Genomic DNA, 20853 nt, shown 5'->3' on the forward strand with positions numbered 1-20853 from the left:
TATTGAAAATAAGGATAATTTTCCGCCTAATGGTGCTGCTATTTGTTCCCTGGTAGGCAGAGTTAGAATCAAGTCACTGTGCTGTTGTAGTGGCAGTGGCTGTGTCTGTGCCTCTGTTATTACCTTGCCACTGTCGTCCTCTGTAGGCACCCCCTCTGGATTGATTTCTGCCTCTGGGACGTCTATTCCTGCCCCTTTGGGATCTTGTGGAGTCAGGAAAGGACCAATTTTGGCAGGCCAGTTCCTGCTAAACCTTGGGGATTGAACTTGCAAGAAATCTTTAACTGTTTGTACAGATTTTGCCTTTTCTTCCATTTTCTTCATTACCTGCTGAGCAGGTGTACCAAACAAACTGGCCTTATCCATAGGTGCATCTAACAACTTAGCTTTAACATGATCCGGTAAGACCTGTTCCTTCAGCCATGCATGTCTTCTTATCACTGTGCCAGTCATGGCTGATCTAAATGAAGCCTCCAGTGCATCATAGCCACATTGTAAGGAATGGTTACTAACCTGTTGTATGTTATTTACCATTTCTAATATATATTTCTTATCTATAGAGTCATCAGAGGATAGCTTTTAGTTAACTGATCAAGCATAAACTCTTGGTATTGTATCATGTGAAACTGACAATTTAAAGCTCTAGCTGAGAGAGTAGCAGAGGTGTAAACCTTTTTGCCCCATCTGTCTAAAGACCTGGCTTCCCTTTGAGAAGGAATAGGGGTTTTTGCTGTGGTCGAGGCTGCTGCCTTAGGCCCCTGGGATATGGTTTCGGGGTCTGCAAGTGGGGCCTTGTATAAGTGGTGATGAGTGTCTGGAACCCTGTAAAATCTATCTGGTTTGACAGGGGCTGGAGGTAAGGAATCTGGTGCAGTGCAGACATCATTAAATGCATCGTCCACAACAGAGAGGACAGGAGGTATAGCTAAAGGCCTGTGTTGTGGTAGGTGCAGAAAAGTCCTAAGTCTTTTTCTGGAATCTGAGAAATCCTGTTCCTGCCATTGGAAATGTTCTCGCATGGCATGTAAGGTTTCCCCAAAGGAGAATTCTTCTGGTGGAGAAGCAGCTGGAATGGATTCTTCAGCATCTGAGTCTTCATAATTGGAGAACTGAGCCTCTGGCTGGTCTGTAATATCAGAGTCCTCTGCGGAATCATCAGAGGACACAGGCTCGGGGGGCTCTGCTCTAGGTCTCTTTTCTGGGGGCTGAGAGGCCCTGTCTGGGTGAGATTGAGATCCCCTAATTAAGGATATTAAATCCTCTGCCAGAGTAAGCATTTGTGAACTAGAAGTGGGCCTAGTAGGGGGGGGCTTAACAGGCACTGTTTTAGTAGATTTGGCTGCTTTAGCCCTGGCAAAGGCCTTAATAGACATGGCTGCAGGAGGCCTAGCAGCACCACGTGCTGGGGTAGAGACATCCAAAGGGATGGTGTCTGATAAGTCACTAGTAACCACTGTAGGTAAGATTTCTGAGGCCGTTTCAAGTAAGGTAGCAGGAGCCTCAGTAGTAGTCATTGATTCAGCTGTGCTTTGATCAGTTTTCTCGGTTTCGGCCAAAACCGAGACACTCGCGGTTTGCTTAACCATGGTTTCGGCCGAAACCGCGGACCGCGAGTGTCGGTCTTTTTCTTTGCGTTTTTTAACAATCTGGGTAGTCGGAGGATCCGACGGCATAATGTACGCAAAATCTGAGCCGAAAAACTGTTCAGCAAACTCCAACCGACGCCTAAGCGTTCGTCGGTTGAATGAGGCACAGGCTGAACAGGCTGCTATGTCGTGGTCTGGGCCTAAACAAGGCAAAAAGTAAGAGTGGAAATCTTTATGAGGTATTTGTTTCCCACAAGTTAAACAGTTATTGACTTTTTCTGACATCGGCTGAGGCAAGAAAGAGTCCCCAACGGGGTACTTAGCTTTTAGAAGTCTTCGAAGTAGTATTCGGAAGTAGTAATTTCTGGATCTGACCGACCGGCACTTGCGAACAGCTTCTGCTTCGGGCGCCACGCGGCAAGAAAGACTGAGGAAAATGGCGTCGGCTGATGCCTTTATACCCGAAGACCAACAGAGATGACGTCGGGTGAAGTGTGACATCAGCCGAAGCCAGACCCGGACTTTGGAATCCGGCCGACCGAAGGGCTGCCTGACGACAGGACAACCCAGTTGTTATGACTGCAGATGCATCCATGAAGGACATCAATGTATTTGTCCAGCTGCAGCAAAAGACATGAAAAGTTTTCACTAAAGTGGAAACAGAACATAAACCCCAGGTTATGAACATTTCACTGACAACCTGTATTATAGCAGTCTTGCTACTGCTACTGGTCTCTATGCTAATAAGTCTACAAGTATGGCATCATCTGCAGAAACACCAAAAAGCAAGAAAAGTAAGCAAAAACAAACAGAAGGTTTTGTTTAACATTTCAAAACAAACAGCCAATGAACAATTTGTTCATTCAACTACATATAGTGCAGTGTGATGACTGGGCAGCAGATTAACATCTGCTTTGAAATGAAGAGATGTGAAAGCTGCTCGAGGAGTAACTTTTCCAAGTCTACACTATCCATATTATGTAGATAATTTTCAAAGTCACATCCCTTTACCTTCTCCAAGACTATAAGACGTTAAGTGCCAAAGTCGCCTGCAATCTCCCTTTCTCACTCTCACATTTTACTTTAAGCTACAAACATGCCAGCTGACCTACACTAAACCAAATCCACACCAATACTGCAGCTCTTCAGGAAATTATTCGTGTCACTGCACAGTAGCTAAAATACAGAAAGAAAACACTATACAGCAAGGAGTTGTGTTATTTTTTCTCTTCTAATACAGTACTCTGTACAGTATGGACTGCATACACATAAATCTTAGTGCACATGCAGTGCTTACCTGTTCAATATTGGACCAGAAGTATTCAACTTCTCGTGCAACTGAGGCTGCTATGCGCCTTAAACTGTTCTGCTTTTCTTTCACAGTCTTTTCTTCAATAATCTTCTTTTCTTCATGGAACCGAGCCACAGTCCTTACAAGCTGAATTAAAAAATATTCAGCTTCATTACACAAAATAGCACAGTAACAATATCCAATATATTTTAAACAACTAACAACTATAAAGGGATGCTTTTCATCCTTCTGTGTGTGCATGTGGGGGGGGGTACGTCTTACAATTTTCCCATCAAATAATCTATTAACTACCATATTGTCAAGTTACATTTTCTTGTTATTATACCTACTCTCAATACTAGTAAATGACAGAGGATTTACATGTGAATAATTGAAAATACTGACAGACAATAATCTAGCTTAACAAATCAACAAAAGTGCTGCAGGGCTTACTTTCAAAAGTGCCTGCTCCTCAACTTATATCATTCTTATGAATCTCTAATAAATTTCTATATCAGTGCTCAAGTAATTACAGCTCCAGCCATTACAAGCAGCAGCACTGAAGACCACATTGAAAGCCTTGTCCCCCTATTCTATCTATTTTTGCTTATTCATTTTTATACTTACCTTCTGCATTCTTTTTCCAACTATGACACCAGATGGTAAAAAAAAACATTAACAGCACACACATCACAGAACCGCAACTTGAAGCAGTTAAAGGTCCATCATGGGCAGAAACAAATAAAATATTCTGGCCAAGTTGTCTGCGAGATGACTATGTACATTCAGTAGGGTCGCTGCTCCTGCTATCTACTCTGTAGTTTAAGGAAAACTAGCAGGTTAGTACTTCAAATCCTAGCTAACCCAGAAACCACCCTGGTCTTCACAGATGCTCTGTTCTGATGGAGAATGGTAAGTGCTCTGTAACCATAACGGCCTACAGCCCTGAGTCCCTCAGCACAAGAGTGAAGACCACCAGGAAAAAAGGGGGGTTCCAACAAATATTTCAAAACTCCATCACTGGCAGGTTCAAAGGGAGAATAATCAAGCTTCTACAGTACATCATCCAAAGCCCAAAATAGAGTCTTTTTCCTGAGTTGCCTTGGGTGCATAAACCCCTTAAATAGTTTACAGAGAAGGTAAGAAGGACAGTAATATGTATGTATGCTGAATGAAATGGTTGGATCAACCTTTCCTGATGCACAAAATAGCCATAATGTAAACAAAACGGTAAAGTAATCTAGATCCTGTTGTTCAACAGCCTTTTAAGAGCAAGTGACAGAAATTACTCCACACAGACTCTCTCTTCTAGGCAACAAATTAAGATTTTCTGGTGGCTGGTTTGCATACCTTCCCCACAGGACATAAAAAATAAACTGTTAGGAGAAATCAGGCATCAAACTTCCAGGAAAGCTTGAAGCTAATGAATGTCAGTATAAAAGTACACTGCAAGTTTGGATCTGCACTGTGAAAGATGAATACAATGGACTACTCCACTTACTTCAACTACAGGAGGAGGAATAACAAAAGGCTGCTTGGGACAGAATGGGGCTGCAAAAAGGTTGCTTCCTCTTCTCTTGCTTTCACCAAGATTAGGGGACAAAGGGAATGACGGGGAAGACATACAATAACAAATGTCCACTAAATAAAGAATGCCTTCTTCTGCGCATATTTTATTGTAGGGGAACCCTGAGGTACGGAGATCCAACAGTAAAGTCTACAACACAATCAGCGCTGTAGGGGTTGTCTTGGGGTGGGGGTGGGGGGTCACTGCCCCTACAGAACATTTTGCCCTCTCCTAAAGTTGCAGTCTCTAAAACATCTTCAAGGTATGGAAGACAGGAGTGATTATGGTAGGCCTAGGATGACACCCAGCACTTTCAAGTACCTTTTATGGGAGAGTCCAGCAATTTCTTCTAACACAAAAAGTCCTCTCTGGTGGAGGCCCCAATGACAAGGATTTCTCATCCATGTCATAAATGAAAGAGAATACATTTAGGAAAAACAGACCAATCCCTGGTCATCTTATTTATTTACTTTAAGTTTGATGACCGGGGAAGTCCGCTGGACCACAAAGAGACCCTTTTCAATGGAGGCCCGGGGAGAAAAGCTCCAAGACATTCCAAGTTAAATGTTACAAAGAAATAACAGAGAGTTCATACAGAACAATTAAACATTACAGAAGAATAATGCATTATGTAATAAGCACTTAGAGAGTTAATACTGAAGAACATGAGGAATTACTAGACTTTTGTAGGTTAGGTAAACTCAACATTAACAGAAGAACAAAATGTGACAAGCGCGAAGTGAGTTAAATTTTAAAACATAGCTACAAACCATTTGTGGTTAGATGAACCATTATTTATGAAAGCAGCACCAAAACTATTTGTTATTGAAAGTATAGTTCATTAGTTAACAGAGAAATTCAGTCCCAGGTTGGGGATGAAAATGTTTTGGGAAGACAAGAGGCAATAGTAGTGATAACAGGTGATAATTTCAGTGCAGGGAAGAAAGAAAGGGTAGAGAGGAATTTATGCTGGAGCGCGACATGGGGATTCCCATTTAGCTGTTAGATGAGAGAATAGCTGAGATCTGAAATTTGTATAGCTTGGTAGGTTGCATATGTGAGGGGGGAGACAGTTCCACAGTTTAGCTAAGGAGTAGGAAATTAGTAGATGGCCAGGAGGTCGTATGGGTTTGTGGACCAGAAGGAGATTTTGGTTTGTGGATCTGAGTAGGCGGTTGGGTACATAGGGTTTTAAGGATGTAGCGGGAGATGGGCGGTTTGTAGGTTTAAAGATGAGCTTGTGGGCAATGGTGAGTTGTAGGTAAAAGAGGTAGTTGGGGTAGTTCTAGACAATTGAGGGAGAGGAGGAAGTGGCAGTGGTGGGATGAGTATTTAGATTTGGTTGCAAATTTGCAGATCTTATGGAAGCTGTATTCAAGTTTGGAACGTAAGCCAAGGTGGAGATTGGTAAACAGAGGGGCACCATACATAAGGGAGGAGAGCAGGAAGGTGGATGCCTGGGTTTGATGAGTAGAGGGGCTGAGGAAGCAGTTGTGTCTGTAGCGGAGGCCAATCTTTAGGTGGGTTTTTTTGATTGCGGAGTGGATGTGGTATCAAATTTTAGTTCTTCATCTAGGATGATGCAGAGAAGCTTTGTTGTGGGAGCAATTTCAAGGAGGGTGTTGTTCTGGCTCTGTATGGTGAAAGAGGATTTGTCAATAATGGAGTTTTTGAAAGGGGAAAATAACATTAGTTTGTTTTTTGGCATTAAGAGCCAAGTGATTGGGCTGCATCCAGGATTCTGCTGTGGAGAAGCTAATTGGGTTTTTGCTAGGATTTTGTCAATAATGGAGTTTTTGGAAGGGGAAAATAACATTAATTTGTTTTTTGGTTTTTTTTTTTTTTTTTGGCATTAAGAGGCAAGTGGTTGGACTGCATCCAGGATTCTGCTGTGGAGAAGGCTAATTGGGTTTCTGCTAGGAGCTCAGAGAGAGAAGGCTAAGCAGATGATTGTTGAGTTGTCTGCACATTGGATGACATGACAATTCTGGGATGGAGTGGTGTAAGTTGTTAATGAATAGGTTAAAGAGTAGAGGGCCAAGAACAGAGCCTTGAGGGACACCTGTGGAAGTAGGTAGGAAGGGAGAAGTTAACATTTTCCATTGGACAGCTTGTTGGCGGTTGGACAGGTAGCTGGAAAACCAGGCTATGGTGGTGGGAGAGAGGTGTAGAGTGGAGAGTTTGGATATGAGTAGGGTGTGAGAGATGGTGTCAAATGCTTTTGACAGATCTAGGAATAGTATAGATACAAATATGCCTAAGTTACGCTCACGGTTGATGGTTTCCATAAAGGAAAGAAGGGCAGTCATGGTGCAGTGGCTAGGGCGAACGCCGTGTTGAGTAGGGGATAGGAGGTTGTTTTGGGTTAGGTGTGTCATGAGTTGAGCTTGGATGGTTTTCTCTAGAATTTTAGAAAGGGGGAAAAAGATAGCAATAAGCCTGAAGTTGGTGGTTTCAGAGTTTTTGTCACCTTTATGGAGGGGGATGATGTAAGCATGCAGCCAGACAGAGGGAAAGTACAGTTTTGTACCTACCATAAATGTAGATGTCCGATAGGTATGCATCTGCAGTCATAACATATGGGTTGTCCTGCCTCAGGCAGCCCTTCAGTCGGCCGGATTCCAAAGTCTGGGTCTGGCCTCGGCTGATGTCGCACCTTCCCCGACGTCAGAGCGTCTGGGGTATAAAAGCATCAGCCGACGCCATTTTCCTCAGTTTTTCTTGCCCCAGATGCCAGGTGCCCTCTAGGAAGGCTAAATTTGGATAAATGCAATAGAATTCCAAACATTTGCAAAATTATATATATAAATATACATGTATATACAAACAAATACACCATAATAGATTCCCCCAGCTAGCTAAAAGAGGGGTAAACACCCTAGGAATACCACAGAGGGGTAGGAGGGAGGGTAAACCTGACTGCAGATGCATACCTATCGGACATCTACATTTATGGTAGGTACAAAACTGTACTATGTCCTTCAAGGATGCATCTGCAGTCATAACATATGGGTAGAATAGCCAATCTGGGGGAGGAGGTACTAAGAAAAAGATGGTGTAGTTAAGATCCCCTGCAGGACTGCAGTAGCAAAGCCTGCTCTGGATCTGGAGTATAAAGGTAGATTGTAATGTTTGGTAAATGTATGCACGGAGCTCCAAGTAGCAGCTTCTAAAATGTCCTTGGTAGCCACCCCTCTTAGGAAGGCTGTAGTGGTGGCCGTGGCCCTTGTGGAATGAGGCCTGATGTTTGCAGGAACTGACTTTCCATGAAAGGAGTAACAAAATCGAATGCAATTTCCTATCCATTTTGAAATTGTCTGTTTGGAAATTGCTTTTCCTTCCACCCCAGCAGCATGTGCTACAAACAGTTGGTCAGTTTTTCTGCTACTTTTAGTTCTGTCCAAGTAGTAGCGTAGTTGTCTGTGTATATCCAGGGTGTGCAGAAGTTTTTCCCCTCTATTCTGTGGATTTGGGAAGAGCATGAGCAAGTGAATAGCTTGGTTCAAGGATACCCTAGATACCACCTTTGGCATAAAAGTAGGATTAGTTCTTAGTGTAACTCTGTCCTGATGGAAGATAAGAAATGGCTGTACTGCCATTAATGCTTGTAACTCAGATACTCTTCTTGCTGAAGTTATTGCCAGAAGGAATGCAGTTTTCCAAGACAGAAACTGAAGATCCGCTGTTGCTGCTAGTTCAAAGGGAGGAAGTGTTAGTTTCTCCACGACAAAGTTGAGATCCCAAGCCGGTAAAGGGGGTTTTCTTGGAGGTTTGATATTTTTGATCCCTCTCAGAAATTGCTTGAGGAGAGGGTGTGAGAAGATAGGTGGATCCACATTGTATTCTGCTGAAATTGCTGAGGCATGAATCTTAATGGAAGAATAGGAAAGGCCATTGTGGAACAGTTCTGCTAAGTATTCCAGAATATGTGTCATGCTTGCCACTGTCACATCTAAGCCTTTTGATGTGTTCCAAATGAAAAATCTTTTCCATTTAGCTGAGTGTATCTTCCTTGTGGAAGGCCGGCGAGCTTCCATGATAATGTCCTTCACTCTCTGTGATAAAACATTTTGTTTTGGATTTAAGGGAATTTCCAGGCAGTTAGCTGCAATGTTTTTAAGTTGGGATGCATGATCTTGAAATTGTTCTGCGTCAGAAGAAGAGGCCATAGGGGGAGAGGCCATGGTTTGCCTGTGACATGCTCCTCAATAGTGGATACCAGTGTTGCCTTGGCCAGTCTGGGTCTATCAGAATCACTCTTGGCTGTTCCTCCCTGATCTTCAGTAGAACCTTGTACATTAAAGGGAGAGGTGGGAAGGCATATACTTTTAGAGCTTTCCAGCTGAAAGAGAGAGAGTCCACCCTCCATGCTTGTGGGTGGTATGTCCTTGAGCCAAATGTCCTCAGTTGATGGTTGAGGGGGGAGGCGAACAGATCTATCTCCGGCGTTCCCCATGCCTTTGTTATGAGTTGGAAGATGTCTGGGTGCAGCATCCATTCGTGTGCATCCATGGTAGTTCTGCTTAAGCTGTCTGCCAGTGTATTTTCCTTTCCTGGCACGAACTGGGACTGCAGTTGGATATTGAGTTTCAGGCATAGCTCCCATAGCTTCATAGCCAGCCGGCATAGAGGGTAGGAGTGTGTGCCTCCCTGCTTGTTTATGTACCACATGACCGTGGTGTTGTCTGTCCTTATTAACAGGTGGCCTTGATGGAGGAAGGGTTTGAAAGCCTCGATTGCATGCATTACTGCCAGCATTTCCTTTTGGTTTATGTGCATGTGTAGCTGTCCTTGAGACCATAGGCCTTGGATACATTTGCCCTCCATATGTGCTCCCCATCCTCGGTCCGAAGCGTCCGTGGTGATGGTATGTTTTGTTTTTGGTTTGTTGAAAGGCAACCCTCTGTTGGACTGGCAGGCCTGAGCCCACCACAAGAATTCCTTTTGAAGGCAAGGAATGATTGGTATCAAAGTTTCCAAACTGTGACTGTGTGGGTCTACTACTAATGACCGAAACGACGATTCCCCGACAGAAAACTCACCGACGCCAGATGACCGACAGGTAAGTGTACCGACAGAGTGACTTGCCGACAGCGGAAAGACCGACAAGGGAATGTGCGATCGCGACGCGTTAAGTGTGCGATAGTGACGGAGTTAGGAGCAGTCAGGTAAGAGCTTGAGATTGTGGGATGTCAGGTTAGGCTGTGGGAAAGGTGAGTGTGTGTTCGTGTTGGAGGTATGGTTCGGGTAAGGTAAGTGTGTGCTAGTGAGGGACTGTAGTTTAGGGACGGGTTAAGTGAGTTAGGGTTAGGGTGCAGGTAGGTGATGTGTGCGTTAGTGTCGGAGCTTGGGCTAGGGGTGGGTTAAGTGAGTTAGGGTTAGGGTGCAGGTAGGTGATGTGTGCGTTAGTGTCGGAGCTTGGGCTAGGGGTGGGTTAAGTGAGTTAGGGTTAGGGTGCAGGTAGGTGATGTGTGCGTTAGTGTCGGAGCTTGGGCTAGGGGTGGGTTAAGTGAGTTAGGGTTAGGGTGCAGGTAGGTGAAGTGTGCGATAGTGTCGGACCTTAGGGTTAGGGTTTGGGTCAGGGCTAGTGTGTATGTTATGTAGTGTCGCGTGTTGTTTACGTTCCGTGTGTCGGTGTAATGGTGTTCGGTGTTTTGCGTTGTCGGGTTTGTGTGTTGTCGGTTATTTGGCGTCGGTGAGTTCTGTGTCGGGGAATCGTCGTGTCGGTGTTTAGTAGTAGACCCGACTGTGTTTAGACCATACACTCCTTAGATACCATTGTAATTTTCTCATACGCAGCCTGGCCTGTGGTATCAGAATTATGCAGGATGCCATGTAACCCAGGGCCTGCAGGATTTTCCTTGCAGTAAGCTGAGCTTGTCTTGTCAGATTCATGAAGTAATCCGGAAGTTGTTTTTGTTTTTCTTCTGTGAGAAAGGCCATTTGGGTGGTTGTGTCTAGATCCGCACCCAGAAAGGTTATCCTTTGGGATGGAACCAGTCTTGATTTTTGGATGTTGACTGTGTATCCCAATGCCTGTAGTAGGTGGATGGCATAGGCGAAGTCTTTTATCAAATTTACCTTGTTGTCCGCTTGTATAAGGCAGTCGTCCAGATAAGGGTAGATTCTAATCTCCTGAAGTCTGCAGTGTGCAATTACTGATGCCAGGCATTTCGTGAATACTCTGGGCGCAGTAGATAAGCCAAAGGGCAATGCTGAGAATTGATAATGCTCCGATCCTGCAAGAAATCTGAGGTGTCTTCTGCAGTTTGGTCGAATAAGGACGTGCAGGTATGCCTCCTTGAGATCTAGAGTCACCAGCCAAGACTCCTTGCCCAACATGGGAAGAAGTTGCTGTAGGGTCAGCATCTTGAATTTTGGCACAATGAGGTAAGTATTCAGTGCGGACAGATCGAGAATAGGCCTCCATTGATTTTCTTTTCTTGGTACAAGGAATAGTCTGGAGTAAAATCCTTGGCTTTGCTCTGAAAGTGGTACCTTTTCTATAGCTTTCATTTGAAGCAAGTTGTTGATCTGCTTTAAAGCCTCTGCCCTCTGATTTGGTGGTAGGTTTGGCATTCCGTTTCTTTTTGGCAAAGTGTGGAAGTGGAACCTGTATCATTTGTCTATTATTTGCAGTGTCCATGTGTCCCTTTGTAATATAATGCCAATTTTTCGAGAATAAAGCAAGCTTTCCGCCCAAGGGTGCTTCCAGTTGAGCCCTGGTGGGCGGAATCAGAGTAAAGTCATTGAGCCTGTCCTGGTGTAGTAGTTGTTGTTGCTGCTGTTGCACTACCTGTCTGGTTGGCAGGCTGCCACTGACGGCCTCTGTAAGAGCCCCTAGATTGGCCTCTGCCTCTGGGGCGTCTGTTCCTGCCTCTCTGGGCTCTGTCCCGAGTCTGGAAAGGACCAATTCTTAGTAGGCCAGTTTCTGCTGAATCTCGGTGGTTGTACTTGTAGGAAATCCTTAACTGTTTGCACAGATTTTGCCTTTTCTTCATACTTTTTTAAGACCTCCTGGGCAGAGGAGCCAAATAAATTTTGTTTCTCCATTGGAGCATCCAGGAGTTTAGCTTTAACATGGTATGGCAAAGATTGTTCCTTCAGCCAGGCATGCCTACGAATAACTGCCCCAGTCATAGCTGACCTAAATGAAGCCTCCAATGCATCATAACCACACTTTAAGAAATGATTACTAACCTGCTGTGAGTTGTGTACCAAATCCTGAAGGGATTTACGGTCAAGTGGCTCAGGAGAAGAAAGCTTCTTGTTCAGTTCATCTAACAAATACTCTTGGTACTGTATCATATAAAATTGACAATTTAGTGCCCTAACGGAAAGAGTTGCAGAAGTATATACCTTCTTTCCCCATCTCTCTAAAGCTCTAGACTCTCTTTCAGAAGGTAGAGGATTTTTGGCAGTGGCAGCCGCAACCCCTTTAGGGCCCAGAGTAATAGTTTCTGGGTCTGCAGAATGGGCTTTATACAGCTGAAAATGAGAATCCGGGACCCTGTAGTATCTATCAGGTTTGGCAGGGGCCGGGGGGAGAGTATCAGGGGCTGTACTGACATCATTGTACACATCATCAATTACATTCAAAACAGGAGGTATAGCTAAGGGCCTATGCTGAGGCAAACGTAAAAAGGTCCTTAATCTTTTTCTAGAATCAGAGAAATCCTGACCTTGCCATTGAAAATGCTCTCTCATGGAGTGTAGAGTCTCACCAAAGGAAAACTCTTCAGGAGGGGAGGCCGAAGGGATAGATTCTTCTGCATCTGAATCCTCATAGGGCGAATAAGCCTCCTCCTCGTGGTCTGACAACTCAGAACCATCCGAGGACCCATCTGAAGAGTGTGGGTCAGAAGGCTCAGTCCTGGGCCTTTTGTCTGGTGGAGAATGAGAGGCCCTGTCCGGGTGAGGTTGTGAACCTCTAATTAAAGAAATAAGGTCCTCTGCAAGGCTGAGGATCTGAGAACTACAGGAAGGCCTCTGGGATGTAGTCTTGGGAGGCAAAGCTTTAGAAAGTTTAGCAGCTTTAGCCCTAGAAAAGGCCTTAATGGACATGGAAGCAGGGGGCCTAGCTGCCCCACGTGCAGGAGTAGATATGTCCAAAGGTATGGTGTCGGACATATCCTGGGCACTGATTTCGGTAGGTAGCTCGGTAGCCAACTCAGCTGGGGCCTCCCGGGCTGCCGTGGTCGGTTGATTGGATTCGGATGAAGGAATCTCCGAGGACTTGGTTTCGGCCGAAACCGAGACACTCGCGGTAGGCCTTACCGTGGTTTCAGCCGAAACCGCGGGCCGCGAGTGTCGGTCCTTGTCCTTCCGTTTTTTCACCAAATGTGATGTCGGAGTCTCCGACGGCATTTTATATGCAAAACTAGCCCCAAAAAATTCCTCTGCAAACTCTGACCGACGTCTAAGAGTTAGTCGGTTGAAGGAAGCACAGGCTGAACAGGACGATACGTCGTGGTCTGGGCCTAAGCAAGAAAGGCAGTAGGAATTGAAATCCTTATGAGGTATTTGTTTCCCACAAGTTAAACAATTATTTACTTTATCTGACATCGGCTGAGGCAAGAAAGAGTCCCCAATGGGGTACTTAGCTTTTTCAAAGTTTTCGGTAGCTGAAATCATTGGATCTGACCGACCGGCACTTGCGAACAGCTACTGCTTCAGGCACCGCGCGGCAAGAAAGACTGAGGAAAATGGCGTCGGCTGATGCTTTTCTACCCCAGACGCTCTGACGTCGGGGAAGGTGCGACATCAGCCAAGGCCAGACCCAGACTTTGGAATCCGGCCGACCGAAGGGCTGCCTGAGGCAGGACAACCCATATGTTATGACTGCAGATGCATCCTTGAAGGACATCGTATGATTCTTGAATGGATCTATTTATGAGAATTGAGGTAGGATCGGCGATGCTATCTGCTGACTGTTTGAAGAAGGTAGGTGGGAGGTAGTCAGGTGCATTGTGACAGGGTTGGAGTTTGAGATGTCTTTTAATGGTGAATGTGGAAATGGGAGAAAGGCAGAAGGGTCTGGAAGGGGGTAGTTGATTAGGGAGGATGCTGTGGTGGGAGGGGCTGGAGGAGAGGGTGGGAATGCGGAGGACAGTTTGCCTAGGCAGTCTATGAAGAATGAGTTAAAATGGGTGGCTGTGTCAAGGTTAGAGAGGGTGGGATTAGGGCAGGAGTTATCTTTACTACCAGGATGCAAAATGGATGATATGGGGTCCCATAATTTTTTGGGATTTGTTGAGTGCAAGGACTGGAATTTGGAGTAGTGGGCTTCGCGGTCTTTAGTTATAAGCTTTTTTGTGTAGTTTTGGAGTTGCTTAAATTCTAGGAGGGAGTTGGGGGGTTTTATGTTTTTGATATTGTTTCCATTTTTTGTCCCTATGTTGCATGGCCAGTTTAGTTTCATTTGATAACCATGGGCAGGGATTGGCTTTGATGCATTTGGTTTGGGGGGGGGGGGGCTGTTGGTTGAGGAGGATCAAGAATGAGTGGTTAAAATGGAATATGGCATCATCTAGTGGAAGGGTTTTTAGCGGGGACCAGTCAGTGAGCTTTAGGCAATGTGAGAAAGTTTGAGGGTTGAAAAAGTAGAGGTTGTGGGTCTGAATGCAATGGTGTTGTTTTTGCAGTGGAGATGGGAGCTGGTCGGCGAAGGCAGGTAAGTGATCACTGAGAGGATCTCGTATAATTCCTGCAGAGGTGATAAGACTTTGCTGAGTTGTTAGGATCTAGTCAATGATGGTGTTCCAGAGGTACCATCTTCAGTCGGTCTAGTTGGTGAATCAATTAGTTGGGAGAAATTCTACAGGTTGATGATGTGGGATGGGGCATTAGAGTTTAAAGTGGCCTGGTTGATGTTGGTGTCGCCCAGGGTGTAGGTTTCATTATTTATGTGAGTGGAGAACCAGGATAGCATGTTCTCAAGTGTTCTGATGTTATCACCAGGGGGAATATAGAGGGCAGTGATACAAATGGCTTTGTGGTTGTTTATTTTGAGAAAGCGGATTGTAATTTCAGCATTAGCAAATGTTGGTATTTTATTGGTGTAGGGAGTTATGGTATGGGAGGAGGGGTAGATTATAGCTACTCCACCATCTTTTTTGTGGGCTCTGTCGTTGCGAATGATTTGGTAACCAGGTGGTAAGATTTTGTTACCTTTTATGTAGGATTTGGGCCAGGTTTCAGAAATGGCGGTTATGTCAGGGTGGTTATGGGAGAGCCAAGCATGGAGGTTAGGGATTTTGTTTCCAAGGCTTTGTGCATTAAGTGTAATGAGGCAAATGGACTTGGATTTGTATGGTAGTAAGGAGGGTTTAGCTAGATTAGTGATACAGGTGGGTCTGTGGTGGTGGTGCTGCGGTACCATTGTCGCCTCACAGTAAGACGTTGTCCTGTTCGATTCTCAGCTAGAGCATCTTGTGTGTGGAGACATGCATGAATGGGTGTACCTTTGTTGAAGGTTGTGCGTCAGGGCCAGCAACTCAGCACATAAAAATCTACTGCCAATCATTAGCGGACCGGAGTTCCGCTGTGGTGACCCCTAACTGAGAAAAGCCGAAAGACACAACAAAGTGATAGAGGTGGGTCTGGGGTTAGCGTGGATGTCACCGGCAAGTGAAAGACTGGTATGGTGGAGGAGTAGAGTGAAGAAATGTAGTGGGGATCGGAAGAATACGTTGTGTGAGACTAGTGATTTTTCTGGTGTGAAGTACGGGAGATGAGTGGAGGGGGGTGGAGAGGAGAGTAGCTTAGGTTTGAATAAGTGTGTTGGGTTGGAGGAGACAGTTCATGAGAGATGGATGAGTAAGAAGGGGATTAAGGAGGATGGTATGATGCCGTGGAGTGTGTGAGAGTAGTATGGTAAGGGTTAGGAAATAGTGTGAGATAGGTAAGACAAGAGAGAAGATTAGTAGGGCAAATGGAGTAATAGTGGTTGCTGATGTGTAGAGCAATGTAGGAGGGGAGGGTTGTAGCGTATGTGGAGAGCCAAGAGGGAGTGACTGCCCAGAGAAAACTAAATAAGTGGCTGGGACCCTATAACTTTGCAAAAATACAAGTGGGATGATGTTCAGGTGAAGAAAATTGAGGTGCTTGGCTCAACAGACAATCACTGGTGGAAATTTACCTTTCACAAGCAGCCATACTTTTCTGACACCTGAAAAGGTGGGACAGATGACTGAGGGACTAATGTACTAAAGCTGAATGACACAGCGGGGGGACTCCACATCTGGGAGCCTGGAAGTCAAATTAAAAGCAGAAATGATTACATGCACTTTGGAAAAAGAAGACTGTCCCATCAAAACAGCACGGACGTTAGGGGAAAGGCCTACCCTTCAGGCATCCACCACATGTTGGCCCACTGAGAAAGCCTGGCAAATTACATCAAACTGTGATACAGCAATAAAATTCTGATGATGAGTATCAAGAGACTGCAAACACTAGTCTGTTGCCAGCCTCCAAGGATGCTTCAGTAGATGGCTATGCCAAAACAGCAGGCTCCAGAGCCAAGAATTTACCCACAGCCAAAGTCTTAAAACCTCTGAGGGACTGATATGGTCTCAATTATCTCCTGCATCAAGATGCCATGCATCTTTTGATATCAATTTCCTAAGTTTCTCAATCTTGCATTAGAAAGTTACTCAAAGCACTTTAAAACTTAATGCTGAAATGTACCTGCTGCAAAAGCTGAATCAAGATCAGCTCCTGGCTCAAGGAGAGGACCTTTTGATGCCCCAGTAAAGCCACAAGAATCATCACTCTACTTTTTAGGATTTTTTTTAAATACAAGTACTCCTTGCATGTGGAAACTGAGTGATCCCTCCAAAGACAAACAAGCACTGAAGACAGAAGTTCTTTGGTGGGAACCAGTGATCCAGGAATGTTATCAGCTCCTGAAAATCCTAAAGCTACACAAACAAAATACAGAACACTGAGAAGAAACCTAGTTCAAACAAGCAATTACAATACACAACAAAAAAAAAAACACAAAAATGCAAAAAAAATTTGCTCTGGAAGTTGACCCAATGACATCCAATGGAATAACTCCTAAAGAGGACTGCAACAAAAAGATACTGTGCACAGTGGACTACTCTCTCCTTTCCACCTGGAAAAAGGCTGGCATATCTGGCTCAAGGAGGAGACCATCCAGCATAGGGGACATCCAAAGCTCAGGAAGTCAGGCTGGATGGATGGGCATTTATCTGAGGTTAAGTCTATCTTTTCAGGAATAATAATGGGTACAGGTGATCTGTTTGATGCTGAAGTGCAGATCACGGATTACTCCAACATATCACTTGCAGACTGCTGGTTGGATCAAAAAAAAATAATTAATGAAACCCAGCAAGTGCAAAACAAAGAAAAACATTAAATTTAAAAAAATGCAGTGATGGAGAAAAAGCTTTTCTGCAGTAAGGCAAGCCCCACTGCTCCCCACCACACCACTAAATGTACCATCTTCTACACCCACATTTCAGCCATCTCAAAAAAAAAATCACTGCCTGTTCTTAAGTTAAGCTTGACTGACTGCTGATGCTAACCGGTACTATGAAAACCAGGTATCCCCAGCTTGCTCCCTCTGATGAAATCATACTTCAAAGTCATGAAAACAGCAATGCACTAGCACATAATTCAAAACAAGCTTTTCTGCCTTGCATCCACTGAATGATGTGATTGGCTCTTGGTCTCCTGCATACCTGAAAATGGACAGATGTATTACAAGAAGGGATGCCTGCAATAATAATTAAAAAAAAAATGCTTAAACAAATCAGCAATATGAAGTATAAATGTGGCATAAATCAAACTGATGAATCAAAGCAGAAAACTGAGGTATATGCAATAATGTATAGGAAAGTTAAAAAAAAAAAAAAAAACTCTGTATCAGCATTTATCAATGCTATGAAATATGATTTAATCAGGGAGACAAGTGGCGGGGTACCTAGTTTAGTAATGTCAAAAGGCAATCGGAAAGATATGTTGTGTGTATACATATATATGTGTGCGCGCACACACACACACACACACACATATATATATATGTGTATTTGTGTGTGTGTGTGTATATACATACACACACACACACATATATATATATATATATATATATATATATATATATATATATATATCTGTATAAAACCAAACAAAAAAGAATGGAAGAGCAGCTATAATGTCGCCACAGAGAATAAATACTCAGTATAATACAAAAACACTAATGGTTACCAAGGCTGTGGTCACTGGCATAAACGTCTTTACTGCATACGTGACAAGACAATAAAAAAGACGATAATACAAATGTGCACTTTCGGACAAAGTCCTACATCAGCTGTATAAACTACGACATCATCCATTTATACAAATCCTAGACAATGGCTGAACTGCTTAAAGTCACACTTTTGATAACAATACAAAAATGTTAATTTAAATAGTGTTAAGGCATAATTATAAATCTTAAGAATACTTAAAAGCAACAAATGAAAAAAATAAAATAAATAAATAAATAAAACAAAAAAACCTTAAAATCTTACTGCCCACTCGTCCAATAAAATAAATGAAATGAAAATAGCAATCAAAATAGTGGAAAAAATTTCAATTCATTGGCTTAACAATATTCATTTTAGAGCCAATCAAGTATCCCAATTCGATCTAACAGTCAATCAAAATGGGTCAATAAAACAAATATCTTAAAACAGTGCATGTAAATTAACTACATCATAAAATTCATAATATTAACCCTAATACATTATGTACAGGTTAACAATTTTATTTATAAATCATAGTGCACCAAAATAAACAATTGTGGATAAACTCCTTAAAAGATTTATAATCCAACCATTCTTTGCACAAGACAGATCATGTGAAACATCAATTTAAATACAGTGCATCTGCGCTCACCAATCAAGAGAAACTATCATAATCATCGTCCTATCTAAATATGTTAAGAAACAAAAATCAATATATAGTTAGTAATGAATAATATAAATACATTCATAAACATATTTCTAAAAAAATTCCATCAAAAAATTCATTTACCACCATGTCGTTGAATGTAAACATCAGTACGTGATAAAATACATGAACTGATCGCATAAACCATGACTTCTGAAACAGTATAAAATGCAATGAACCGCATCAAAAATATTAAATGATAGAATATGCATGCCTGTACATGATTGGCTAAAATCCTGTAATTCAACCCTCTACTGTTGACTAGATAGGAGTTTGCGATTTGACCTTCCAGACGGGTTTTGCGTCTACGGAGTTGGTGGGTATTAACTGTAAGGAGCTTTCACTGGAACATTCTATTTTTTAGATGATCTATGTTACATTTTGTTTTTCACTGGTACTCAATGGAGGCTTCTATGTTTCCTATCTGATAGGCTGAATCTTTTGACTCCAATTATGACAGGTGAGAAAAGAAGTATTTGAGATATTTATTTCACCATATGACAGCTAAAAGTCGCATTTACGAACATTAAAGTATTATCGACTTAAGGGGAACTCTTCGTGCATTATTTTACTTTCATTTAATATTTTTCATGTGGTTCATTGCATTTTATACCATTTCAAAAGTCATAGTTTATGCGATCAGTTCACATATTTTATCACATACTGATATTTACATTCAACGACATCACTGTGATAAATTAAGTTTTTTGACAGAATTTTTTGGAAATGTGTTTATGAATGTATTTCTATTACTCATCACAAACTACATATTATAGGTTCATAGGTTTATACTAGGCTATCTGCCCTAAGGCATTTATAAGCCTAGCCCAAATTTTTGTGGCTTACGCCACCCCTTATATGAAAAAATACTGTGCCCATTAGTTTGTTGTGCCTCTGTCCAGCAGTGACACAGAGATGATTCCCGGGATAAACCTACGATCTCCCATCCACAGGTCAAGATTTCTCGAACAGAGCCAGCGAGGTGCTCTGCCTCACACGGACCGGGATTTTATTCCACAGCATAGGGAGTCTCTGAGTGATAAATCTATCTCTCCAGAACGTCCTATTTACATCCGTGCTAAGGTTTAAGTCGCTTGCTCTAGTGGTTTTGGTGGATTTGGATTTTTTGAGGTGGAGCATGTCCATTAATTCCGGGTTGGACATGGCCTTGTATGTCAGGCACATGTCACCTCTGAGCAGACGGTATGCAACTGAATAGAGCTGGAGTTTCTTCAATCTGGCAGCATATGACAGATTTTGGAGTCCCTTTATCCTTTTGGTGAGGAACTTTTGGGGTCTCTCCAATTGTTGCAGATGTCGGGTGCGATACATCCCGAATGGGGCATTGTACTCGATCATTGGTCTGATAAGTGAAGAGTACAGGGGAACAATAACCTCACTAGATCTGGATGTGAATCCCTTCATGATCAGGTGGGCAATGTAGAAGGTCTTTCTAACCACTTTAGCAACGTGAGTGTCAAAAGAAAGGCCACTGTCAACCTGGGTCCCCAGGTCCCTGATAACCTCTTCTGTGCTTAGTGGATTGCCACCTATATGGTAGCTTGGGGTTACCTTGTTTTTCCCGAAGGGTATGACTATACATTTTTTTGGTGTTTAACTTCAGGCCATGGCTCTGGCACCAGCTATCTGTTTCCGTGAGTCCCTTCTGAAGGATATCCGTGTCCGATGCACTTTCCACTATGGCGCCCAGTTTGCAGTCGTCTGCAAACTTTGTCAGCCAAAGTCCTCCCATGTTGGCCTGTACTTCTGAGAAGTAGATGCCGAACAATAGGGGGCCAAGGACCGAGCCCTGTCGGACACCGCTTGTGACCGGCTTGGAGTCTGACATAGCGCCAGCAACTCTAACCCTGTGGGTTCTGTCCTTAAGCCAGTTTGCAACCCATCTTGTGACATATGGGTTTACATTTAAGCTGGTAAGTTTTTCTACAATACCCGAGTGGGGTATTGTGTCGAAAGCCTTTGCAAGGTCAAGGTAGGCTGTATGGACTGCCTTTCCCTCATCAATGGCCTTGGGGACTGTTTCGAAGAAGTCGACCAAGTTCAAAAGGCATGATCTGCCCTTGACGAAGCCAAACTGGGACGGGTCCAATGTCTGCAAGTCCCCTATATCTTTGTTTATGAGCTCCATTATGATCCTCTCCATAGCTTTGCAGACTAAACTTGTTAAGCTTATGGGGCGGTAATTACCAGGGTCCGTAGAGGCACCGCCTTTGTGGAGTGGGACCACAGTTGCCGTACGCCACTCCTTGGGCACGTATCCTGTGGTAAGGCTGAGATTAAACAGCTGCCTTATGTGCGGGTTTAATTCCTCATTTAGCTCGTGTAGCACACAGCCGGGGACACCATCCGGTCCCATTGATGCTGTGTTTTTAGCTTTAGAGAGAGCAGCTTTCACCTGCGCATTTGAGATGTCTGGGAGGCTACACTCT

The 20853-nt window shown here is 43.5% G+C and overlaps 1 protein-coding gene across 3 annotated transcripts in view; it reads right to left on the reverse strand.

The window, feature by feature from the left end:
- EP400 (E1A binding protein p400) overlaps positions 1 to 20853 on the reverse strand; it is a 3509270-nt gene that overhangs the window by 2755223 nt on the left and 733194 nt on the right. For all 3 annotated transcript variants that reach the window (XM_044065578.1, XM_044065569.1, XM_044065563.1), the window contains one exon: positions 2884 to 3024. In XM_044065578.1, the coding sequence (XP_043921513.1) occupies positions 2884 to 3024 (141 nt within the window). The remainder of the gene's footprint in view (positions 1 to 2883; positions 3025 to 20853) is intronic.

Source organism: Protopterus annectens, chromosome 1.part0 (genome assembly GCF_019279795.1).
Source record: "Protopterus annectens isolate FY-2018-M chromosome 1.part0, PAN1.0, whole genome shotgun sequence".
NCBI lineage: Eukaryota > Metazoa > Chordata > Ceratodontiformes > Protopteridae > Protopterus > Protopterus annectens.